The sequence below is a fragment of the Platalea leucorodia genome (assembly GCF_965183815.1).
Source record: "Platalea leucorodia genome assembly, chromosome: 2".
In the NCBI taxonomy this organism is placed as follows: domain Eukaryota; kingdom Metazoa; phylum Chordata; class Aves; order Pelecaniformes; family Threskiornithidae; genus Platalea; species Platalea leucorodia.
The window spans coordinates 19752599-19779605 of NC_138824.1; the positions used below are offsets into that span (position 1 = coordinate 19752599).

General features: G+C 42.3%; 1 protein-coding gene across 1 annotated transcript in view; it reads right to left on the minus strand.

The window, feature by feature from the left end:
- CRYL1 (crystallin lambda 1) overlaps positions 1-26427 on the minus strand; it is a 63966-nt gene extending 37539 nt beyond the window's left edge. Inside the window, exons 1-3 of the mRNA XM_082334339.1 lie at positions 26319-26427; positions 23621-23728; positions 10847-10973 (exon numbers count right to left, since the gene is read on the minus strand). Of these exons, the coding sequence (XP_082190465.1) occupies positions 10847-10973; positions 23621-23728; positions 26319-26350 (267 nt within the window). The 5' untranslated portion in view covers positions 26351-26427. The remainder of the gene's footprint in view (positions 1-10846; positions 10974-23620; positions 23729-26318) is intronic.
- Between the last annotated feature and the right edge of the window lie 580 nt (positions 26428-27007).

A 27007-nucleotide genomic window follows, 5' to 3' on the forward strand; every position in this document is an offset into this window, starting at 1 on the left:
AGTTGCACTCATATGACACAACCTGTTGAATGCCAGTACATGGAAAGCCGGGGAGTTTTATCTGTTTAAATCCAGTGTCTCTGTGGTTTTGTACAGGCCTTTCCCACCATGCTATCTACCACCTGTGCTCCCACACACGTCCATGCTCTAGGCGCACAACTTCATTTGCCTATATTTAAATGCTGGCATCTACCCAGGTTCTTCCTATCCATTCTCAGATATGCCAAGGTAGCAACTCACCTGCACCACCTTCTAGGAAAACACTCCCCAAAACCTTGCAAAAGAACACTAGCAACGGGAGTTGCTGCCAAGGCTGTGGATTTATCAGCACTGAGAGATGAAAGAAACAAGACATGGCCTGAAGTAAAGCACTGCAGCACAGTGGTATGGTCCTAAAATAAGTAGTATTGTCCTATACAAACATGGCAGTATAAGATGAAAGCCAAAGATTTAAACTGGCATGGAGAAGGTCAAAGATTAGCAACCATTCAGCAACGAGCAAGCCACTTTCTGTAAGAGCATCTGGAGATGCTATCACAGGGAGTGGCATCGAGCCCTCTCAATAGCAAGTATGGAGTCTGATGGTAGTCACCAAGCATAAGGAACTGCTGAATAAAGAACTTTGAAAGCCACAGCTGCACAATGAGTTCCCACCTCCTGACTAGATTCTGGCTGCTGCATATTCAAAACATAATTAAGAAAACATTTCTTCCCTGGCAATCTTAATATGAAGATTTATGTTAATGTAAATTCCTGCAAGTGAAGACAGGTCAATCTTGAGCTCTCCTAGACCCCTCTTCATTCCAGGACTGTATCCCATGCCATGGGGTTATTCCAAGCAGATTTTGGCCTGAACAGACCAAAGTTGTCTCCCTTGAAGTCCAGGGGTGTGATCCCACTTTCTGTCTTGCTTCTCCTCTCAGTATCCTCAACTCCACTTTCTCATGGTCACTGTAGCCAAGACTTCCTTCTGCAACCTTCACATCTCCAACCAGTTCTTTCTTGCTTGCAAGTATGAGGTCCAGCACAGCACGTCCCCTCTTCTGCTCCTCAACCACCTGTGTGTCAGGAAGTTACCATGAAGGCATTTCAGAATCCTCCTGAATTGTCTGTGCTCTCCTGTGCTGTCCCTCCAGCAGATATTGACATGGTTGAAGCCCTGCCATGAAGACAAGGGCCTGCAAACGTGAGGCTTCTTCTAGTTGTCTGAAGAAAGCCTTTTCTTCCTGATCAGGTGGTCTGCAGCAAACACCTACCATAATGTCTTCTGCATTGGTGATCCTGTTAATCCTGACCCATAAGCTCTCAACTGGCTCCTCATTCAAACCAAGGCATAGCTCTGCGCATGCTAGCTCACAGCACGCAATAAATACCCTAGGCAGCTATTCCTCTCCTACCTTCATTTTGCACCACCTCACCCCCAAAAGCTGTAATTCACTGCCATGCTGCAGCTGCTACAGCAAGAGTGCCCTGTAGCCTTGCCCTAACCATAACTGAGGTAGAAAATTATTTTCAAAAGTTCCATGACTTCCCTCTTCCCAGTAAATTCAATAGGGCTTCAGGTAGCAGGTAAACTGCCTAGAAGCCATAACCACTTTGATTGCTACAAGGAGCTCTTCATCTTCTGCAGTTAAGTGAGGATCTCCAAACATGTCACAACCCCTGACTCTGTCCCTCTATTTGTACACATATAATTTACAGCATTTTAAGTGGTCTCAGCTTTTCAGTGCTGTGATTTAGCTGACAATTTTGAGGCACTTCTGTAGAACAGTTCCCAGAGTCGAGTGACAGCAATCCTCTCCTCTCGTAGAATGAAGACATAGCAGCAGCTTTCAGAGCTCCGAACCATCTCACAAGCTGGACCCAGACTGTCAGCACTCCTGCAACAGGAACCGCATTATGGTTACCTGCTTTTTGTGGGAATATGAAGATCTCATAGGATTAAGAGACAAAGAGTTCTGGATCTCAGAAAAGCAGCTTTTCTGAAGGTTTTGGTGCCTAATCCATTTATGCAAATACTTTTATTACCTTCTGTAGTTATAATCCACTAGAAGAAGAACTTCCCAGAAAAGACTTCAGGCATAGTTGTTTTATTTTCAATCTACCAAGTCACTTCAGAATGTCATATTTCTAAAACAAAGCCTGATTAACATAAACCTATATAAAGCAGGGACCTGTGGATTTTAAACAGCATTCAGGTTATCTGCATAAGGACAGACATTAAAAATATCTGAAAAGGAGACTTGGGAATTTAATTAAATGAAACAGATTTCAAAGCACTATCACTATAGCTAGCAACTGCACAGTCAAATACAGCTATTCCATATAATTTTACCACATCTAAATAATAAGGATAATAATGAAAAGATTCTTGTAAAAACCTAGTTTACTTCAGAAAGTAAAAGTACATATGCTAAAATAACCTCTCTGCAAATTAAACCCTGCAATTTTACAACCAGTTGTGTTCCCCCCAACACTACTGGCAAAGTTGAGGTTACTGAAGTTATCAAAGCAAGATTGCATCTACTTGCTCCATGTGCGGATGCATACGGACTGCTGTGTTTCTGTCACTACCACCATTTTATAGAATCCATATCAAAGTCAAATTATATTTTAAGCAAAACAACATTTAAAATGCTCACTACTATCATTAGTATTTCAGTGCTAACTACTATTATTTCTACTAAGGCTTTTGTATTGACATGCTAGTTTGGTCTTCTCCTGCAGGGTTTAGGTCTATATTTCTGTTCAGGAAGACTGAATATGCACCTTCTATTAAGGAAACCAGAGCTTATTTCTTTTGTATTCTATGTCAGACACTGATGTGCATTCTACTCAGTAAACAAGAGCCACGCACATGCACCTGGGGAACTATACCACCTGCAATTAAAAAATGTGACATTTCAACTGCAGAGTTTGGGAGCTCAGCTAGTGAAACAAGCAGACAAATAAAATGGTATTTTTAATATCAGAAAAAATTATTACATCAGAATATCAATTTTGCTTCCGATATTATTGTTAACCATTTTGATTTAGCTCAACTATCTAAAATTTTTCATGCGTTAAATAGGTTTGGTAATTTCACAAAATTCAAAATTACTACATATTTCAAATGCAAATACTTGACTGCAAGTATTTTGGACTTTTCCATCATGCTCCCCTCCAAAATGGTGAAGTAGTTTTAGATGCTTATTCTGAGACACTTCAAAGATGGATAGTATGTTGACATACCAGTATGCCAGGATATTCATTAAGACAAGGTGCCAAATAAAAATGCATAATTTCAAACTGCAAAGACGGTGGGAGGAAAACATATTTACTTCAGTCTCCTTTTAGAAAGTGTTAATACTCTCACCTGAGGGTAAAGGCAGGGACAGGAGCCAGGCAGGAGACACACGCTCTTGCTCACCACTGTACGGGTTTGGGATGCAGCACAGAAACATGAGACATGCACACACAGCTGTTACTGATGGAGTCCCCAGGCTATTGCACACCTTTCAGTGTGCTGTCAGCATTTTGATCAGTTAAAATGAGGAAGATTAAAAGAAAGAAAGAAACAAACAAACAAAAAAACCCCCACAAAAACAACCAACAGCATAGCCCCTGCTAACTGACATGATTATGTTAGAGCATGACTAGACCTCGAGCCCCCAGCAGCTAGGGTCATGGGGAAAGCAGAGGGAGCAACCTGGCTGTGCACCACAGCAGGGAGGTAAGGTTAAGTGGGACTGACCCTGAAACACTTGGAGGTGATACAGGAACCCAAACCATACGGTATCACAAGGGAACAGAAGCTCATCAGGCTGTTTGCCCCTTTTACCCCTGCAGATATTCATTCCACATACCTGGGTACACAACTTCCTCCAAGATGGTTTCAAGCACGTCCAAATACCAGATCATTAACAAAAATATGTTTGGCGACAAAAGACTCCTTAGATGTAAAACAACTCTAGTTAGCCCAAACCAAGGCACACAACCTTGGCAACCAAGACTTTATTTTGAACCTGAACAAAAACTGGTATCCTCTAAGCCAAGGGTAAGAAAGCAGGATAAGCACAGCAGCTCCTTTAACTGAAAAGCATACTGGCAATTTTTTTTAAAGACAGGGCCACATTTTGATCATTTAACACAATTATAAAAAAATATAAATAAAATAGAAAGGCATGGTCACGTATGCCCATGTCCTGGGGCTCCAGTTACAGACTTTCTACAGGGTAGGTATGCACTGAAGTAAAACGCTTAACACGGGAGGAGAAGGAATCACATCACATGAGGATTTTAAGAACAGGTTAACCAATTTTTGACAGACAGTTGTCTAGGTATGACTGATCCTGCCTTGGGGCAGGGGTTGGACTAAGTAACCTCTGAAGTCCCTTCCAGCCTGATTTTGGATAACTGTGTAGTTGGTAGGGCAGCAAAGGTAAATGTGAATCCTCTGATAAAGGTGGGGCCCTCTCATATGCTGTTCTGCTGCGGAGCAGAGGACTCAAGGCGGTGGGGAAATCCCGTACAAGTTTAACTCTGATTCATAGGATCTGAACTTGTTTAAATTTCCATTCAAAATATAGTCATAAAAGTGTCTTACAGCAAATCTACAAGTGCCTGGCTTTTAGAACAGTGTTAAGTTCATATTCACAAAACCTTTAATAGAATTCAAAACCATCCACTAAAGGACAGTAGATGAGTAAGCTTATTACGGAGCAGTTATAAAAGCATCAGTTAAAACACTATCTAATATTTAAAAAAAAAAAATTAATTTAGGGCTATAACTCACTTCAAAGCTAAAGAAGTGATAACTTCTTAGTTGTCTCAAATTTGTGAGCTCATACCAGTGCGAAATCTGATGCTTCTTAAATCACTACCTCTTGAGTGACATGAAAGACTGTCTACCACATGATACTGTTCCAAGTAAATAATACTTTGGTGAGGTGAAATCCAGCATTTAGATGGAAACATTTTGTACTTCCCTACAGTTCAGAAACATGCCCTGTTAAGGAACCTGAGCAATAAAAATATCAAGTTACTGCCATTTTATACTGCTCAGAATAAATGACTGAATTACAAATGTCTGTTCAACCTTCAGTACAAAATACAAAACAGGTTTTCAGAACTATATTTTCTAAATCAGAGTCAAACTTGCAGATTTGGGAGGGTTTGGGGGGATTGCATGGGTTTTTTTGTTTTGTTTAAAACACAACAAATGAAGGCAAGTTTTGCTTCATCTAGTGTCAGTATCATGCCATGAAGAGACCCATCTTTTGCCATGATGTTCACGTGTCCTACAAAACTTTCAAAAGACAGACAGGCAAGCTGATGTAGCTGCTACAGACAAGACGAAGATCCTTTTTGTTCCCTTAGGGAAGAGCAATAAGATCTCAAACAGGCTGATTGACATCCTCCTCCCCACATCCTTTCTCAAAGGATCACATCATCTCTGTTTTCTTCTACTGTGATCCCATCCACCCTGAAAAATAGGGGAAGTGATCTAGGAAAGGCAATGGAAATACAATACAGCCCTAGAAAGGGGACCAGGCAGCACTGAAAGCGAACTTGAAGAGCAAGATTAACTGCTGGTCAGGATGACAGTTATGGCAATGACCATCTCCTGTAACAGGGACCAAAACCATATTCAAGTCTGTAATGGTAGACAAGGCCATTTGTTTTATGTGCAGGACAGATGGGGAGTGAATATTAGAAAGTTTGGAAGGACAAGAGTCCATTCAGCAACAGCACCACAGCAGTGACACCGGCGAGCTGTTTACCCAAACATCGTCTTTCAGTTCAACTCAAACACTGACTGGATAAAGTACTTTACAGCAAGCCTTTGCGATCAGACTGTTTCAAACCCTAAAAATCAGGAAGAGAGTTTTCTCAAGACCTCTACAAAGATGGTGAGTCACGTCACATGCTTAAAACCAGCTCCCTCAGAGGCCAAAACATAACTTCTGGTGCCTCAGGTCAGTGTTTAAGATAAGTAGGGTAACACCGGGCCTAAGGTTACGTTTACTCAGCTGAGAGCTAACAGACCCATGTTCGTCTGTCCAGTGCTCAGAGCTGACCAGTGACCAGTCCAGAAGAAGCCATGTTACTGCAATGCTTGCACACTGTGCCTTCCAGCAGCTTTGTATTTACAGAAGGACATCATTAATGCAGCTTCCAAACCAGGACGGTCGAATATCCTACGAGCTCAGGGCAGCTAAAGACATCTTCACCCATTGCTGTCTGCAGATATTCCCTCATCCCCAGAAGTAAAAGGGTTCTTGAAAGCCATCAGGAAAGTAAAACAAAAGCTAGTGGCAGAAACTGGTACCAGACAATCAGAGACAAATTTTTATGACAGGAGACATGAGACACCTACTGTCAAGGCTCCCAAGTCAATGCTGGTTTCCCCTTCTGAGGCACCACCAGGCTTTTTGAAACCTGTTTTTAAGCTGGTAACACTGTTTTTCTAAATACGCCTAACTGGGAGAGATAGAAGAGCCAGCAAGATCTAAAATGGACCAGGCTGAAGATCCATTAGTGTTGTTATCACCAGTTCAAAAGAGTTTGCAGGTGTAATGGGGGGCACAACCTCTCTTTTTAAAGAGGGCAGGGGGAAGATACTGTTCTAAGGCTTTTAGGCAGCGTTCCTTTAAAACAAAAAAGGATAAATACCTCAGACCATAAGGTGTGTTACAAGCTTAATTTCATCCCCTTGCCAGCCTGCTTTGTCCCATGCCACAGCATGACTGATGGGTTCAGAGATCACCTCTCAGCCACCCTCCATGCCTGGCTTCAACCAGCCCGGCCAGGCCTCACAACTCACCAGCGTACACGGTAGCTCAACTGTCAAGAGTAAGATCTTACCAATAGTTAGTCACCTTATCCTCCTCTGAGAGATAGTAAACTTTATTATTCTGTTAGTAAATTATTCCAAAGCAAAGCATTCAAAAAGATATGATTTAATTTTACTGGCGTTGTGGTAAGAGATCATACAAGTGCTATGCTGATTTCTAATCAGCTTATGTTATTTAGGAACTAGACGCACATCCACTCAAATCTGGTTTTAATAGCGAAAGGAGTATTAAGTTCAGTACCCAACAGTTACATAAGGACAAAAGACAAAAGTCATCATATATTTATGCAGGAAAGTTAACAGCACAATATTAGGAAACATTTACCTCACCCATCATAGTCTCATGCCAGGGACATTATAGTACAAATGTATCCATTAATTTGTCTTCATGGAGTTTTCAGCTAATGGAAAAGTTATTTCAGAATTAAAGCTTTTAGTGATGCAAGAAGCTTGCAGTGCACATTCACCTAAATGCTATAGGTTACGCACTTACTCTAAATAGCATAGAAAAGCTCTGAGGAGTGAAACTGGGTGAATATTCAGTTTGAGAGCAAAAAACAAGACTGATTTCCTTCTGAAGTTGATACAAAAACACTAATCAAGACAAGTTACTTCATAAAAATGCTCAGGAGAGAGAATACAGAAAATAATATGCATCAATGCTTATCTTGTTTTTAAAGGTTCATCACATTACTGTTATAAATTTTCTTCTTAGTCCTTCCAATTATTTCTTGCATCTTTTTCACTTTTATATCTTCACTAATGTCATTCAAGAAGTTCCACTTTTTACTACTTCATCCCATTTGTTTTAAGTTAAGTCCCATGAAAACAACTTGGAAGGCAACTGTCTGCAGAATTCAAGGAGTGCAAACATCAAGGAAATTTTTAAAGCTTGAAGTGGACTTACTCTACAAAGACCAAATTTGAGAAGAAGTTAAGATTCAACCAACTGAAATCTAGGGTAAAGAAATACAGTTCTCATGGAAGCTTCTAACAAGTTAATCAGTAGGTTATGTCATTAAGCAAGAAAATAGAGTCCTCTATATTCAACTAACATGAATACAACTGATGTTTTAATGCAACTGATATTTTATTTTTTAAGTAAAAGTCAGAACACTTGCACTCATAAGTTACAATTAGTCCACTTTGTCCTTCCAGGTTCAAAGCTGCACTAGGCAACGTTTCTGAAGTTTAATAAGGTTCAGCCAGAAAGCAATCTGTTCACTGCTGAAATAAGGCTGTGAGCCTAGAATTAAGATTCTTTTATACTTATTCCACTCCCCTTCCAAGAGCAAATTAAAGCCTAGTTCAAATAAATTTGCCCACTTACATTGTGTATTTGTTAACACTTCGTATCAAACCAAAATTTGATGCTATGGTTTGAAACTGATGAGCTGATATGAATACCACCAAGAATGTTTCATACATACGATTTATTACCCACAGGCATACTACAGCTACTTTTTTTTTTTTTTTTTTTTTAATATGCTTAATGACTACATGTTAAGAGACATCAAAAGGGTTAAGGGAATGTAAAATAGTACCAGAAAGCTTGAGTTATCCCAGGTAAGTTGTTGCTATTCAGAGACTATCAACACAACACTGCTGTCTTCAACTACCTGAAGGGAACACACAGAGAAGCCAGATTCTTCTCAGAGGTCCATGACGGTAGGATAAAGGACAAGAGCCTGAAGTTGCAAGAAGGGAAATTCCATTTAGATATTAGGAAAGAAGTTTAACAATGAAGGTAGTCAAATGTTGTAACAAATTACTCAAAGAGACCAGAAGCGTTCATCCTTAGAGATACTCAAAACTCAACTGCACAAATCCTGAGCAAGCTGATGTAAGTTGGTCCTGCAACAGGTTGGACCAGATGACTTCCACAAGTCCCTTCCAACTCAAAATTACTTTGATTCTGCAACATGCACCTGATGCCTGTTTCATAGATCAGCTAATGGTGGAAGGGATGGATGATGCAGCAAGCACCCTCCCTCAGCAATCTACACAAGGAGTAATTAAAAAAAAAATTCCCTTTCTTCAAAATGCGTGGAGAAGAAGAACCCATAGGACCAAAAGATGATCAGAGCACAGAAGGATGATCATCTGGAAAACACGCACAGAACAGTGATTTTTTTTGGAACAGTTCCGTTTCTCCTTCTAATCCTTGAAGAAATCAGAAGCCTTAGTCTCAGGGACTCCCAGAGTCTGTCTCAAGTCATAGAACAGAGGAGGGGGGAACCAGAACCAAGGTACTAGGACATGTTTTGATATGGTTTGAATACCCAGCCCATTAACAGTGATATACAACTGCTCACTGGAAACAAAACTGAATGTACACTATTTTGGTACCAAAGAGCAGATGAGTGGCAAGCACGATACAACTTTTAAGGGAACTTCAGGAAAGATCCCAGCAATAAGCCTGTAAGCCTTATGTCTCTGTTAAGCGAGTTAAGAGAAAAGGGTAGCACTGTATTACATAAATGAGGAAGAATCAAAACAGCTTTTTCAGAGGGAAGTCCTGATTCACAGACCTAGTAGAATTCTCTAAAGGAAGCAGCAAGCACAGGCACAGGAGTCATGTAGCTGATACAGCTGGGGTGAATGCCCAGAAGTCTTGCAATGAAAAATAATAAAAGCTTTCAAGGAAGTTAACTGGTCATAATGTGAGATAAAATGGACAGTAACTGGTAAAGAGCTAGTAAGCAGATGGTAGGAAAAACAGTCAGTTCTTACTCAGTGGAAGATGCTGACCAGTGCCATTTCACAGATCTGTGCCCTTTGTTATATCCATTCATAAATTACTTGAAAGTTAGCTCATAAAATTAAGTCTGTTGTCATCATTACAACCGCAAACATTTGTAGAAGGACTTTACAGGACTGAATGACTAGACAATAAATTTGCAGATTAAACTCAGTAGAGGTAGGCGATACATACGTGAAAACAATAATATGAACTGACAAGGTCTGAGCTAGTTATTGATGGAGGAGTAAGATATTGGTGTAACAGTATATAGTTTCATGATCTGGAGAAAAGGAAGTGAATGCAAAATAGTATACCACTGTAAAAATCTATAGTGCATTCACACCTTGACTCCTGTGTGAGGCTTTGCTCTGCCTCCCCTTTTCTCCCCCTCCACCTCACCCACTTGGGAGGAAGAAAAGGTCTGGAAATCTGCCCCCTTTTAATTCAATTTATTATTAGGGACACGTTGCAGCTAAGCAGACTGTGGGATTTACATCCTGAAACAGTATAAAGATCCTTACAGGTAGCATACAGGGAAAGCAAAGACACCATATGGACATGTTGTACCATTAAATGTCCCTACATGTATGTGTGCTGCCCCCAATGCACCTATTCCCTGAACTATGCCCATGCCAGTGAGCATACTAATAGTTAAGCAGCCACAGACTATCAGGTTCAGTAATAGAGATTGTTCCCCATTCCAATTTTACTTAGCAGCACAGATTCCAGCCCTATATATCAACCCTGTTTTTAATACTCTAACACTGTCCGATAGCTGTTTTTGGCTACAGTGCTCCCCCAAGTCAGAATAGAAGTCACCCCTGGGCATAGCCATACTCCCTGCCTTCCCGAGGTACCTGGAGAGGAAGAAACACGTTTTAGTCCCAGCACTAGAATGTGTGGTGTTCCCTAAGAGACAATCTCTCCTGCAAGAATCTCCTGCCCCCTACTGCCCCACATTCGTCTTTCTAACATGTACCGTCTTTGTTACACATGGAGGTCAGCAATTCCCTCTTGGCTTAGCCAGCCACCAGCCTCTTCCTACATAACCCAAAAGAAACTTGCAAGGACTCTCGAGTAGGGAAATCCTGCAAAGAGGCATCATCTCCCATGTCAGGTTACTAGGCTAGAAAGAACTTCAGTTTTAACAAGCACAACCATCCTTATGTGGTCCGGATGTTGAACTCTCCATTGGCCATCGATTGCACAGCACAGCTCTTGATCATCTTTCTAAACTGTTTGCTAGGAGTTGTCAAATCTTTGCTTACCTGAATGAAAGTAGCACCCTCTACTGCTGCCTTTAGGTCTGTACAGATGCTAATGAGAGCCAACTGCTGCTCCGCACTCAAAGCTCCTTTCAGGAATCCCGACTCCTCCAGCTCTTTCATTTGTTTGCTGACAGAAACAACATACACATTTAAGTACTTTATCATTGTTAAAACACCATTAATTTTTTAAAAAGCTTCTTAACAGCCCAGTACTATTATGCTTTTTGCCATGCCACTGCATATATTTATACTCAAAAAATATAAAGGTTAATTTCAGTCATTTCTCTTTAGTCCCTCCATCTTACAACATTTTTCTTCTCTTCAAGCTTGGACATCTCTAAGATCTACTCCTAGACGCAAGCTTGTCACGACTTCAAACCTATTTTCACTGGTGCAGGATCAGCAAGAGTTTCTATACTCATATTTACTGGGAAGAGAGGTCACTTTAATATATTTCATCCAGTTTTACAAACAACAGCTCTTTTGTTATGAAGCCTCACCGCAGGAACACTGTTTAACTGTATAGAAATAAATAAATACATTCCATACAGCCAGGAGTCCTTCCTAAAAAACCCGTACCCCTACATAGGTAATGACTACAGAGCAAATGTCAGAAAATTCAAGTAGTTACTAAATTGAGTGACCAGAGCTTGAAATGAACGTTCAGGTACACACCATTGCTGGGGCTGGACATGCGACCTTCTCAGAAAAAGTCTCTACAGTTTGAAACCCTTGAAAGTCCAGAGTAAGCAAGCCATTTTCAAAACTGTTAAAAGTCACTTAGAGGAGCAATTTCCACAGAAATTAAGTGGGATTAAACTACCTGATCATGATCAACCTAAAGCTATTTGATGTACCCATTATCATGGTTAAATCTGTTAGTTACCTCAAGCCAGAGCTCCTCTGAGCCTTTGGTTATTATTCAGCAAAAATTGCTCATCCTGAAGAGAGGAGGAAACTGAGCTAATGATTACCAGCAGGAAACAAAACAAAACAAAAAATCCTTTCTTCTCCCTGCCAACCTACTTCTGAAGCTTTGGCTTCTTTTTGGATGCCTTTTTACATGATGAAGAAATCACACTTGCCACCCAGTTGGAGGGTGGCAAAGCCGTAGCAAACAGAGAAGCTGTACAGCCTGCAAAAAGTTAGTGTATTTTTGTATTTCACAAATCATATAACTGCATATAGAAATAACCAGTGATCCATCATGTGTTTCCTAAGTGACTGGGGAACACATGACAGTCTTCATTAGGGGTTTTACAGGACAGTACATGTTAAATGGGCAGAACTTATTTATACAGGCCCAGATGATCTCCACTCCCAGCCACACCTCAGTCTTTAATATACCTGCCCAGGCCCCTTCATGCATACAGACAGCAACACTGGATTTATTTTTGCATCTAGAGGCCTCAAAGGAGATGGGACCCCATATGCTTGTCACAATCTACAGCAGCCAGAGACAGACACCATCCTCAGTCCTTACGAAGCAGGGCAGCCAGCCAGCCACTAGACCGGGATGTCAGCCCCAGACCAGCTCCAGCACTTACACCCTGCAGCAGCATTTCCTCACCCTCTGCAGCCACCTTTACATCAGCAATCCTAAACAAACCAGACAGGGAGCAACCGGACCTCAGCTCTCAGTTGCTTTATGAAGTGGCAGGAGGTGTCACGTATATTTTTCAAGCTGCATTTTAAATTGATTGAAAAGGGGATGTAGATCATTGCCTCGGCCTTTTTTCTCTCTCTTTCCTCTTTCCAGGCCATCTGCTGAGCAACGTGTGATAATGCACTCTCACTTTGTCAAACCATCCTTTTATTTAGAGCTCATTCCTGTCAACAAGGATTGAGTCCATAGATCAAATAAAAATATTAAGCTTCCTCCTCCAAATTTCCTAAACCAAATGAGTGGGATTCATCTCACCTACTCTGTCAACATGCACATCTGAGACAATCATCTTCAGCTCTCTTTTAAAGAGGAGAGAACTAAGCATTTCAGGTGCATTTGTCCAATCTTTTTTAGGCATCCAAGTATGCAATCCATCTTGTCTTATGATGGAAGTACCGTACCTGTTTCTCCCCAAAGAAAATAGCTCAGAATGAGACGTTTAGACCATGGTATTCTGAAATCAAAGATGAAAGTTTGCAGGGATTTATTTCAAGACAACCCAGTTCCTACTTAACTGTACAGAAACAAGTCAAACCTCAGCAGAGATTCACCAGGCCCTCAGATCTTTAGCTTGAACTGGCTTACTAAATCTACCATTAACTTACAAAGAATCAGAATTTTACTTCAGCATCCATGTAGTTGTGTCCAAGAAAATACAGCAAATATAAGCTCTACCACTTTTATCGTGGCTTTATTAAGAGGTCATAAACATCTGCTGCGCTGCAAGTTACTTTGATGTCCTTTCTTCCACTCAAAGTAGTGGAAAAGAGAACATTTGTTTCCCAGCAAACAAAACAGCTTCCCAGTACATCTTTCTGACACCAACCCAGAGCAGCAGTACCTTATCCTGTGAGCAACCCCACTAAAAGAATCAAGTTAAGAAGCACTCAGTGGCCACTTAGCAGTAGCCAAAAAACGCATAGAGCAGTTCTGCTCCCGGTTTAGCACAACAGTCAGAAGAAACAAATACCTTCAGATCACCGTGGACTTTGTACATTAAATCAAAGGATTTCCAATAACTTGGGAGTAGGTAAGATATCAACAGAGGCTCTGTTTGAAGCTGGTAAAGGTGACAGTGAACCTTCTAAACCAGAATATGCAAGCGTATTTTGAATTGGGAAGAACAAAACCAACAACAACAACAATCCACATTCATGTGCACACACAGAGCTAACTCCTACAAGCATTAACTTTCTCCTCTTCAGTGAACTGCTTCAGCAATTAACTCCAGATAATCATTTCTGTACTGCAAGTTCTAACACTTCCTCTTTATTTTTGTCTAAGCTGATCATGGACAATGATTTTTGACTCTTAGGCAGAGCACGTCTGGGTAAACAGCTAGGCATGGCATTCTGTTTACACTGGACAAGAGCTTTGAAAAGGTTCAGTTCATTCTTAGCTGGAAAACGAAGCCAAGAGTCATACGCTTTTTAGACACTGCTCAAGTCTGTCCTGTTTGCTTCCCTGGAGTTCCTTAGACTTGGCACCAAAATTAGTATTCCTACCAGTTTATGCAGTCCGAAACTGATGAAAAGAGTTCCATTAATAGCTTTCTGCCTCTTTTCTCAAATATGGACTTAGGCTTAAAAACCCAGACCTTTCCTACCCAAAGCGAAACTAGTCAGAAATTCTCTTCTGGTAAGTTTTGTTTAAAAGCAGTTCAAGAAAAAAAGACGGGGGGGGGGAAGAAAAAAAGAAAAAAAAGTGCTCAAAACCACACCCCTCCAGGCAGCATCACAGAAATAAGCAGGAAATCCATCAAGTTTCTGGATGAGTTCCCCATTTGGTTTATTAACAACACAGCAAATGGATGGCTGGAAAGTACAGACTCACGCCTTTGAGCAATCTGCATGGTAAAGAATAGGAAACGGGATGCTTCAGCTCCATTTTCCAAGCTGCCAGGGTACACCACAGCTTGTTAGGCAGGAGTTCCATCTGAGACTTAAGGCTTCCAGCACACTAAAGGTGCCAGTGCTTCTTCTGTAAAGAAACAGGTACACCTAAACTAGAGTATCCAAACTTCTGGCTCCTTCACACCTTGTGAGGTGAGATGGTAAGGAACCAATCATAGAATCATTTAGGTTGGAAAATACCATTATGATCATCAAGTCCAACCATAAACCTAACACTGCCAACTCCACCACAAAACCACGTCCCTAAGCACTACATTACATGTCTTTTAAATACCTCCAGGGATGGAGACTCAACCACTTCCCTGGGCAGCCTGTTCCAATGCTTGACAGCCCTTTTGGTGAAGCAATTTTTCCTAATGTCCAATCTAAATCCCCTCTGGCACAACTTGAGGCCATTTCCTCTTAATTCAAAAGGTCTTAATTATCCATTCATCAGAAGTTCATTTCCCAGGTGCACTTGCCTAAATCCAGCATCCTCCTCTTGCTCATAGGCTGTATATTGCTTTTAAAAAACAAAACCAAAATTTAAGTTTGAAGAGACCACACAGAATTATTTCTTTCTTTGAAGAAGAGGGTGAAGTTCTTGTTCACTTTCTATACAACATGACACTAGCCTCATCCTCCCTGCTCCTCTGGAACTCCACTCCGTGACTGGTAACTGAGGGATTCAAAAAGGCTAGAGTGACAGACTAAGAGAACTGACTCTTATTTTTCTTCCACTAGTTTTTACAGAAGATTGCAGCACCTGTCTCCTGTTCCATACCTTTTCTTCTCTGCCAGCGATGACCATCCTATCGTTTCTGCTTCTCTGTCAAAAGCCATTACACACTACACTGTGCACCAAGAACACCATTTCTTAATCAACCCACAAACCCACCATCATCATACTTTGGAACTTCAGGCCAGACTGATTTTTCCTCCTAAACAAAAATCTTCCTGTTAACATCACCAATCTTCATGCTAGCCATTTATTTAAATTAGTATAGTTATTTAAAGCATGGAATAGGAAATACAATTTGTGTATTACTTGAATTTTGGCCTTCCCTCCCAGGATTTTTTTTTCCTCACCTTCACCAATATATTTATTGACATTCTGGCTGTTTTGTTCCACAAATTAATTTTAAGTCTTCCAAATGCTAAATCCTCTTTATATTCCCCTGGGGTATTAGATTGCCCACACTTTTGCAGCAAAGGAAGGGAGCTTCCCCTGGTATTTATCATACATTAAGGCTGGTTTGTACATACAGCAGTGCACCACTGACCTCTACTGGATGACTTTTTATTCAAAGCAGCCTAGACTTCAGGGTGATCACCCCTGAAGCTGCCCACAGACTGAGGTCATTGCAGCCATGTCCATAGAACACACCACAGGACTTCGTTTTGCAATTGTACTGTGTGCACAGTTTGAAGAGTTTGATTGATACCCGTAAGGTATTTGAAGAATTCACATCCATAAGAAAATACTACTTCCTTTTAGAGCCCACATGTTTATCTACAGAGTTTTACTGTTGTACCTGACTGCCCATGTCAACACTACCTTATGAGGTTTGACAAAGACAAGTGTAAGGTCTTGCACCTGGGAAAACATAATCCAGGAGTGCAGCTCAGACTGGGATCCACCTGGCTGGAGAGCAGCTCCGTGGAAAGGGACCTGGGGGTCCTGGTGGACAGGAAGCTCAACATGAGTGAGCAGTGCGCTGCTGCGGCCAAGGAGGCCAATAGGATGCTGGGTTGCATCAAAAAGGGTATCACCAGCAGAGATAAAGAAGTCATTATCCCACTCTACTCAGCGCTTGTCAGGCCACACCTGGAATACTGTGTACAGTTCTGGTCCCTGTTATACAAAAAAGATGTGGACAGGCTGGAGGGGGTCCAGAGAAGGGCCACCAAGATGATCAGGGGTCTGGGAAGCCTGCCGTATGAGGATAGGCTGAGAGAGCTGGGTTTGTTCAGCCTTGAGAAAAGGAGGCTTAGAGGTGATCTCATCACCATGTACCAGTACTTAAAGAGGAGCTACAAAGAAGATGGAGACTCCCTTTTTACAAGGAGTGAGGACAAGGGGTAACGTGTACAAGTTACTCCCGATGAGATTCCGATTGGACACAAGAGGTAAATTTTTCATAATGAGAACAGTCAATCATTGGAATAATCTCCCCAGGGAAGTGGTTGACTCTGCTACGCTGAACATGTTAAAGACTCAGCTGGACATGGTGCTGGGCTATCCCATCTAGATTGTGCTAGAAAGGTTGGACCAGATGATCCTCGAGGTCCCTTCCAACCTGGTATTCTATAATTCTACGATACTCTGGGAACTGAGCTGTATTTGCTTCAAGGTGAGGCACCCAATCTATAAAAACACTCCTTATCACATAAACTGCCTGGGATGCCCACGGTTACAAATCCTATTCTAAAAGTTTTTACAGAAGGACCTTGCAAGTGATGCTAATACTTAATCCATCTTGTTCACATCCCATCGCCTCACCTTTATCCACAGCTACTGTTGGGCAGTCATGCTATTCAGCACACATTGTTGCAACAAGCCAATATTTGCAAGGTTAAAGACCACTTAATCACAAACTTACTGCCCAAACCAGCAAGGAGAAAGGACCGAAGAAGAGAAGACAGCACCCATATTATTCTTCACAAGTTCAGCCAGCCACCATTGCCCAAAGACTAGGGCCATTAACCAGTCATGGCACCAGACTGCTATCTAGTGCTGTCTGATAAATGAGAGGGTAGCTGGCATGGCAAAAAAAACCCCAACAAAACAAGAAACCATCATCAGCCCCATATACCTACCCTGAGACACAACAGACCAAGTAGGCAACTGAAAGCTCCTGACACTGGGACCAGCTCACTGTCCACACGTGCAATAGCCAAATAGTAAGCGGCTAACATTGAGTTGCAGTTGGCCATATGAATGCATTAGCAACCACCTTCCCTCTTCCTGCTTTCCCCAGACTAAAGGTAAGCACACAACATATCACCATGGAAAAGTTATTACACATTACGTCTTCTTGAAACAGCAGTACAATCTGGACCACAAAGGTATGTATGTTTCTGTCCAGACAAGAGAGATCTAGCGCTGTCAAACACACTTCATCCATCGCAATGGCAGTATATTAAAGACGGACAGTTACACATCTGCCTTTAACACAGTTCTGAAAAGGCACAAAGCAAAGGACTACAGAGGAGCCAGAACATAGCATAAAAGCATGGCGATGCACAAAAGCCAATCAAAGTTCTGAGATCTGCTAAAGTTACCACACACACAAACTGTTTTCCAGCCATGGCACTCTCAGGGTGTCTATACCGGCATTACACAAACTGGATGCTGCAACAAGAGCAAAGATTTTGTAACAGGAAATCGCAGTTACAGTCATTAAGTTCTTCCCTGGTAAACACAGAGTCGCCAATATTGCCAAGTCTGAGCAGGGTCTGCAACTCATTACTTCACTCACTCATTATATCACTTCTTACCCTTAGAAGATCAATTCCAATGCTGTCTCCAGATCTAGTGAGCTAAGCAAGTTCACTCGTTAAGTTTGTCAAGATTCTTTTGGCATCTTGGCATCAGAACTGACAAGTTTATGCTGGGAAACCTTCTAGCTAGGAAGCATTTTCTATGGTTCTTAATATTTTGTTTATTTGTTTTAAGTTTAGGTTCAAGATGGAAATTCTCACCAAAAGCAAAGTTGGCCTAGCTAAAATAGAGACCCACAGTTCACATCCCTGCTTCTGACCATGCAGACCCAGCCTGAAACCTGGGTCTCCCACACAGTCACAGATACACTGGCTGAAAGGGGCCCGGGAAGTCTCCAGTCCAGCCCAACTGCAGCACAACAATTGCTGACACGAGATGAGGTTAGCCTTGGTTTGGTGCAGCCAAGCCTTCAAAGCCTTCAGGGGTGGAGATTTCACCAGCTTTTTGGACATATTACTTCTGCATATCAGGTAAATGCCAACACCGTAACCGTTCTCAAAACACAGCCTTTGTAATTGCAAAAAGCAGTCTTATTTAAATCATATATTCCAGCTGCCAAGGGGACTGGCTGCCACACAGGAATGAGGTGAGAAGGCATTTCCCTTTGGAGGTGTGTTTGACTACAGAACGGCCAGATAGAACCTTTGGAAAGATGGAATCTATCCCCTTCCAAAGCCTATTAACACATTCTCTAGTTAGTTCTGCAAACTAAGCAATTTCCCCTAGCTAGTTAACTGCACTTTTTTTGGGGGGGGGGGAGCAGGGTGGGCAGTTGTGGATAAAATGGAAAGGTAGAACCAAGCCTACGATTTAGCACAAGCTTGATGTGCCAGTGTCAGGCACTCAAGACTAAAATATACTTTGATAAGAATTGTCTACTTAGGAGGTGTCCCCTCAAAGGAGATACATAAAACTATCAAGAAAGACCTAAGCCAAGCTGCATTTTGACCCTGATATAAATACAGTGTCAATACAATACAGCAATACAGACCAGAGACTGGAAGAGGAAGCCAGCTTGGGAAAAGTATCTAACCACACAGCCACGCAACATGCCATGAGCTAGGAAAAGAGAGCAAAGCCTGTATCAGTGTACTCCTCGAGCTACAAAACCAATTCAGTAACCGGTTCCCCTTTCTATACAAAGCAAGCATAAGAGGGCACCAGACAGCAAGAGGTAATGTACATTCAAATGTCTTTTCTAGAGACTAGTCTCCTCCTGGAACAAGAAAGACTATGAGCTTGAGTTACGGGGGAAGAGTCTTTCAAAACTGGCTATAATGAAGTCATAGGCATAGATATGGTTTACTTCCTCAGCCTTGCAACCTGCCATACATCGGGCACTTCATTACTAGTTCTAGATCCCCATTCACAACAGTACAGAACTCTTGAAGTACTTCTCTCCGCTTGGCCAGGGGTGGGCAGAAAAACGCTGCTTTTTTCTAGCCCCTGCATCTTGTTTGTTTTTCATAGCAATTGTGCACGGAAAAAGTTAAGGTTGCTTAGTGCAATACTGCACTTTACTATATATCAAGTCCAATAAAATTTATGGTTAAATTAATACTTAATGAAGAGAGGAAGTGTGATATTCTGATCTCAAGACTGCTGGGCTCCAACTCTTTAAAGGCCTCACATCTTTGAGCCATGCAGAAGGGCAACCTATAGTCAGATAAAGCTGACATACGAGTAATTCTCACTGAACAGCCTCACTTTTGAGTTTAGACTTAGTACCACGCAACCTTAGGACAATATATCAGTTTTCAGAAGGCAGAGCTCTGTAGAAGTCCGTTCTGGAAGAACAGAACTCCCTAATAATTTCTTTTCATTTTAATGAATTCAATTTAAATTAAATTTAAGGGAGAGGGTCCCTATTATTTAATAAAGAGAAGGTCAAAGTTGCTTCCCTTCCAACGAAATATTTCCATGTTTTGATACTACTATTGCATTTCACTTGTATCTATGTGATACAAGTAGCAATATTAATTTTATGTGACCATATCCCTAGATGCAACTACCGCTTCACAAAGTCAACTTCATTCTGTCACAGAAAATCTTTTCTACTTGGGCTAAGAGAAGAAAGGAAGGACCAGAAGATAGAAAAGAGCTTCTAGTATAAATTTACTGTTTAGTGCAGTTGAGTATAATAACGTAGTTTTAAAAATAACCTTGTCTTTATATTTTAGCACAGGCTGCTTCCCAAGATCTACGATTTTTTTTAAGTTAGCTATAGCCTTCATGCATGCAACTGTTTGGTTTTTATATATTAAAACCAGTTGCCTGCTCCTGTGTCCTGGAGGAGATAAGTTTTGTATCTAAGTAAATACTATATTTAACCAGCATCTACTTCTAGAAAGAAATCACAGAATGCATGTACAAATATCCAAGTCTTACTGTCCTCTTCAGAGTCAACTAAACTTTTTGCCCTTGCAATAGTCTTTGATTTTATATGCAAAAACTGTTCTATACATGAACCAGTTACATACAGGAAAAAATACAGCGCTTCCACTTTAATTAATCAGTCTTTATCAGCAGCATAATTATGTTTAGAACAGTAGCACAGTAACTATTTGAAAAAAGTTTACATATTACAAGAATCTTAAAGGTTTTTGGGGGGGCATGGTTTTAGGATTACTTTCAGGAACAGGGTACTACTTGTTTTTCTAATTCTCATTATTTTAAAGTTTATCAACCTTGCATTCAAACCAGAATCACACTGACTCAGAGGAAAGCATACATTTTCCAAGGGAGGTTACTACAGCGTGTATTCAGCAGGTCAAGTGTGGCATAAAGCTCTTCATTAGTTTGTTACTTCAGCAGAACAAAAGGTTGTTCCATTAGAGCAGACCCTGGTTAATAATGCCACTGGTACACCCAGCTCAATCCAACGCGTGGTCATTTTGCGTGTCAGGGCACCGACTGCCACGTGTCTGGCAACAGGTAGATAGGTAGTAAATCCATCACACCATGGTAAGCCTTAGTAAACACAACCTCCCTTACTTTCTGCACCTGGTCTACTGACATTGTGGCAACATGATACCTATTTCTAGTTTCAGTAAATCCAAATTCCATGCTTTAATCCTATTTTTTACCCATAAAACCAAGTGTTTTGAATAAATTTACAGAGTATATTTCAGATTTTCTACACAGATACATGCAGGCTCTCATGATCATTGTAGGTCCATCCCAGACTCATTCCAGTCCTCTTGCAGGACTACACACTGCTGCTGTCTACCTACTGTTGTGTGAGAGTTGAATTTATTACGTTAATGAACCCTGAGATGCCCTTTCTATAAATTCAGAACAATGAGTTACAAGTCAATATACTAAAAGTCCATCACGTAAAATAGTTAAGAAATACTTAAGTATCATTTCCGTCAAAGGAGTGTAATTTCCTTTTAGAAGTAAAGTGAATGTTGTTTACTACTCAGATCCCGCTTTTCTTTTGTTTAGAAAAGGGAAACTACAAGCAGTCCTCTCTACACTCCAGTTTTTCCTTAATATGTAGAGTACCTCCATACACTAAAAGTTTGACTGCAGACTAGAGTGGAACAAATACTTCTCAGTACTAAACCAAAAAAACCCACAAAACCCCTAAGCCTAAAAACTTCCCTAAAAGTACTAGCTATTTGGAGAGAAAAAGGAAAGCAAATCCCAGCAAGTCCAGAGAAGTAGCCACCAACCAGCTTTGTCAGTTGTGAGCCCTCATTACCTACTCAAGCTCCAGCTCTTACACAGGTATCTTATCAGTAATTAAAAGGGATTTACTGCAGGTCGTGTGCTATGAAATCAGTGCAAGGAAATTCAAGCTTGACCGTATTTTGATAGATATAATCATTAAAATACTGGTTGAAGAAAGTGCATAGCTTGTATTCTTGTCACAAAAACTATGTTGTCCTGAAACTAGGCTTTTTAACTAGGATGTTACAACAGCCAAGATACACAAATTAGTTAAAAGTTGAGTCAAGAACACCTTATGTAAAAGGCAAAACCTGCCTTGAACTCCTATGGGACAGCACATGCAGGCACAGGACAGTAAAGACACACGCAAATAGCACTCTACCCTATTACACATGATATTTTATGCTTCACTTTTCCAAGCCAAAAACCTTAGAAGGCTAGAGTCCTCATTTTGCTATTAGAAAAAGAAAGAATTAGAGGCGAGTGCTGTCTTTAGTAACACAGACTGCAAAACTGCCCCCTCTGCAATAATCCAGAATCTCATCGTGGCTACCGCTATGACAGCAATTCTGCAAAAAACAAAAGTGTCTGTCATCTAGGTGTAGCAACAGTGCTGTTCAGTCTGACTAAGACCTACCTGGAAAGAGAGGTTTGGGGAAAGAAAAAAAATTCTAGGAGATAGATTTTCCCCCTCTTTCATTATCAAGCCTTTTTAAGCAAATCTCACTAGATATCACATACTGGTTAACTTCTAAACTCCAACAACTAAACTGACCTACAAGGGGATCCTGAAGTCACTCCTCCATGCTGTAAGCCTTGTTACAGAAAGCAATCAGGATGCAACACACCACAACCCTTTTTTAGGTGCAGCTTAATCCCCACACCAGCTGACACGCAGCAGCTGACGTTATTTCACTCAAGACATTATGAAGGGAGGGCTGACGCATTAGGTTGATGCTGATCATGAAGCAACCTGAACTTTACAATTAAATGCTGATACAGCAACATAAGATTGTGTACAGAACCACTCTATAAAAGCACTCTCGCTCTCAAAGGCATAGAAAAAGCTGTATTTCAGGTCCAGCAAGAAGAGGGTGAATAGAACCAACCAGCCACTGTCCCTTCTAACATAAGACGTAGGGCCCAAACAAAGCAACTGAGGAGCCAAGCTGAAAACAAACAAAAGGGAACAGCCCTTCGCACAGTGAGCAGTAAACCCGCAGAACACAAAGTCCTTTGGCAAGGAGGCCAAAAAAGGATTTACACAGGTTCAAGGGAAGGTTAGAGAAATACTTGGAAGAAATCTAGTTAGAGTTACTGAATACATAAGCAACTTCTAGGCACTGAAGGTTGGGGGAGGGGAACAGACAGGCAGGACTTGAACTTGCAGCTCTGTTGTATACCAAAAGCATGTGGCTTTAGCCGTAGTGCCACAGGGCAACAGAGTAAAGGGCTGGAGGATTGTTAGTCTGAACCAGTGCGACTGTTCCTGTGTTCACGCTCTCAAATTTGCTCCTTCTAAAGATGCTTCCCAGCCGCTACTGTAACTGATCAGTAGTTGCATTGTTAGTGGAACTAGCAATTTGTTCTTTTAAGACTCAAAAAATATTAGTTTAAGAATTTTAAAAATTCTAGTTATAAAATACTAATAATTGTAGCAGGGCTCCTCAGCAATCCATACTAACCTACTTCCACTTTGCAAGCCTTTGTTGTCTTTCTATGCAAAAACTCTTATGTTCATTTTAAGCTTAGCCTATAGATAACATAATCACAGTAAACATCATTTCAAGAATTTGGATTTGAACTTAAGCTCTTAAATCATTACTTAAGAATTAAAGTGCTCTTCAGAAGTGTCATTGAGAGATCCGGGAGCACAGTTCTTCTGATTTTAACAGGACCTGTACTTCTAAGTTAAAGCCTTCTTCCAAGCTTAAAATCTATGTCCCCTTAAATAGTAAGATGTGGCTGTTCATTCATAATTACAGAAATTCCACAGTTTCATTACAGTCCCAGTCATTTCAAGTCAGGTGACCTACCGAATGTTTTCCAGTGCACTTGTTAGCTGTTGTTCTGCAATATCATAAAGTTTCACTTTGAAGCCTCCAGCAGCAAACACCATGGCCCAGCTACGACCAATGAGTCCACTGAAAAGAAAAATAAATATCAGCCAATTAATAAAGAAGCATTTATTTTGGGGAAGGGGATCTGACAAGCATTGCAAGAAGGAAAACAGAGCTTGGACTCTTCAATATTTGATGAAAAGATCGGTTACATACTGATAAGAAATAAATCTCTAACAGAGAAATATCCTTTGCTAGCTGTGTAGCAGCTTCTCTGAGAGCTGCAAGAAAGACAATGAGGAAGAAAAAGACAAAACAGAAAAAGGACAGCAGAATTCAAAACAGTAGGAGCAACTACTTTGGGACACTGGACTCAAGTATCAATAGTTTTGTCAGCTGCAGTCTTAATCTGGAGTTGATGCTTGGAATTACATTAAAGAGATTTTTTTTTTTTTTTTAAAACTCATTTGTTCAGTTCATAGTCTAAAGACAGACAGCAGCCCATTGGTCCAAGAGTTCAGGACCCTGCTGCAGAGATGATCAGAAAACCTAAGGCCCAGCTACCAAAGTCACAGGTCCTCTACAATTCAGGAAGTACCATAAGCATGTGAAAAGGAAAAAACAAACAAAAAAACCCCACAAACAAACAACAAAATGAAAAAAAACTATGGGTTTGATACTGCTTTTCCACCTACTGACCTCCAGCACTAACCTTATTTTTAGATGAAACACCCTACCATGCTGGAGGCATGCAGGAACAGTCTGTCTACATCTTTTGGTAAAGTCACATTACTCAGAAATACATAGAGGAAACTTGCAGTAACTGACAATTTTGTCAAATCTCTTAAAGCAATGCTGGTTTTAACTTAATTAGGTTTATAGCAGGCATCAGCCTCCTCAAACAGAAGCACTGAAGAACAGTGTAGTAAGCTTAAATAACCTGAGATCAAAAAACCCAAACTCCTTAACAAAGACAAGAGCAGAACTCCATACCCATGACTTGTTACAGTGGGGGTTTTGATAATTACATGCATTTCCTGTCATTTCTGAGACCACCGTATCTTTAGCATTAAATTTAAGCAACCTGTGGCAACTGGAAAATGCAAGGCCACTAGGGCATCAATGAAGGATTAAAAGGGGAATAAAAGTCAGAGAAAAGCAACAGGACAGATGAGGAAAGAAGGAAGAGAAAACAGGAACATGTTCAGCCTTTGGTTTAAATATATAAAAAAAAAAAAGGAACAAAACAGGAAGTTTCAGTAAACAGCAGGAATCAGTGGAAATAACCAGGACCAAAAAAAAAAAGTGAAACTTTACATTTAGTGTTGTTAAGTAGACAGTAAGTTCTCACTCAAAACTTACCATTTAAAACAAAAAATGCACACACAACTTCACTATAGTAAGCCCAGACCTCAGAAGAAACTACAGAACTTATGGAAATGGTAAGGTATGGGTCAAGGTTTCTTAGCTACTGTAGCCTTCTGGGTAACAAGTATTTCTAAAATAAAAGCATTTGGATCACTTAAACAAGCATATCTGAGCTACCAGTATCTTTATAAATTAGCATCACCTCTTTCAAATTGCACTTTTAAATTAAGCTTCCTTAAATCAGTGTTTGACCAAAAAAATTTTTTTTCTTGTATTTCAATACAGGTTTTTAGGATTGTGGGGTTTGTTTTTCTTTCAAACCACAGAGCGTACAAAACAAGTCCAGCTCTGCCGACCCTTTGCGCACCTACAGCGAATAAAAGCTCCCCAAGCGGCACTGGTAAGAGCCAGCTTTGTCACCGTCACATGGCAGTGCCGAGACACGTGTCCCGAGACCTCAAGCAGTCTCGCTGATAAAGTTTGTTGCAGCCCACACTTTTAGTACAGTTACAGCAGTGAGTAGGGGGCTGTTACCGTCTGGCAGGTTTTTTCTCTCCCCACCAGATGATTGTTCAAATAGAGAATTCCAGTTTTAGCTCAAGAAGAGGATGAAATGATGCATTCCCACAGAAGTCAGAAATACCACTGTATCTTGCAGCAAGAAAGTATTACTGCAGGAGTTTCTTGACGTAGTTGACAAACAGGATCTTAAAGCTGGGCTGAGATTTCTCCACTCCTCTTGCACTTGCACGCAGACACAAAACACCGCAATGGAAAAGGGCTGCGGTCTTTCGGACCTAAAGGATGAGTTACTTCGAGCAGAGGTCCTGCGGATGTTTGTCCGTTGTTTGTTTGGGGTTGCTTTATTTAAAGTAGCACGGAGCTGTCAGGGCCTTCGGCAGAGGCGCCCTCCGGAGCCAGCCGAGCGGGCGCGCTCCCCGCCGGGTTCCCGCGCTCCGGCGGCGGCGCCAACCGGCCGCGGCCCCGACCCCCCCGGCACCGCTCCCCTGCCCCAGCCCTGCTCGCCCCAGCCCGGACTCCACATGCCGAAACCCGCCCACTGCCCCGAGTTAGCACCTCGCTGCGGCGTCCGACGCCGGCAACGGCAGGGACGGCTGAGGCAGCGCCTCGCCCGCCACGCCGAGGCGGCAAAGCCACCGCCCCGCAGGCCGGACCTCGCCGGGACGGCGCCCGAGCCCCTTCGCACGTCCTCGGGCACCCGCTCCCGGCGCCCCCGGGGGCCGAGCCGGGCTGGCACCTCCTCCCCGGGGCGCTGCACCTACCCGCGGGACAGGAGAGACTTTACCTGCCGATGATCGCCACCTGCGAGGGCTCCATGGCTGCGGGGGCCGGCACCGGGAGATGGGCGACAGGGCAGCAGCACCGCGGGGCCAGCGCCACCTCCGCCTGCCTGCGCGCCCGCCCCCCACCCACCGCTCCCGCCATGTCACGGCCACCCCCATTGGCTCCTGCTACGAGCGCTCCGATTGGCTCCGCGGCGCGCCCCTCAGCGGCCGCTCCTCCAGCGGCCTGCAGGGAGGCGGCGGGGCCTCCCCGCCCCCCGCGCCTACCGGCGGCCGCCGCCCGGGCCGGGGCCGCGCTCGCCTCCCTCCGCTGCCGCCGGCCGCGGGGCCCGGCCGCGGGGCCCTCGGTCACGGTGCCGGCGCAGCCCTCCCCGCGAACTCGATGTGCTGGCAGCGCTGCTTTGGCCCCCGCGGAAAGGCGGGCCCTGCACGTCCGCCCTCAGGCTGCGCCAAGAGGCAGCAGGCGAGGGTGGCCACCTGCCGCCCCTTGCCCTGCAGGTGGCCTTTACCAGGGCGCTGGGACGAGGGGAGGGACAAGGCCAAGCTCTGGGTGAAGGCCAAGGTTCTACCCTACCACGAAAAAGGGTAGACCCCAATGGCCACGTAATTACAGGTGTTCAGGTGCCCCCAGGTGAGCTCCCTGTGAGGGGCTGGGCCACGGGATTCACTGCCGCCTTGGAGGACGCAGACC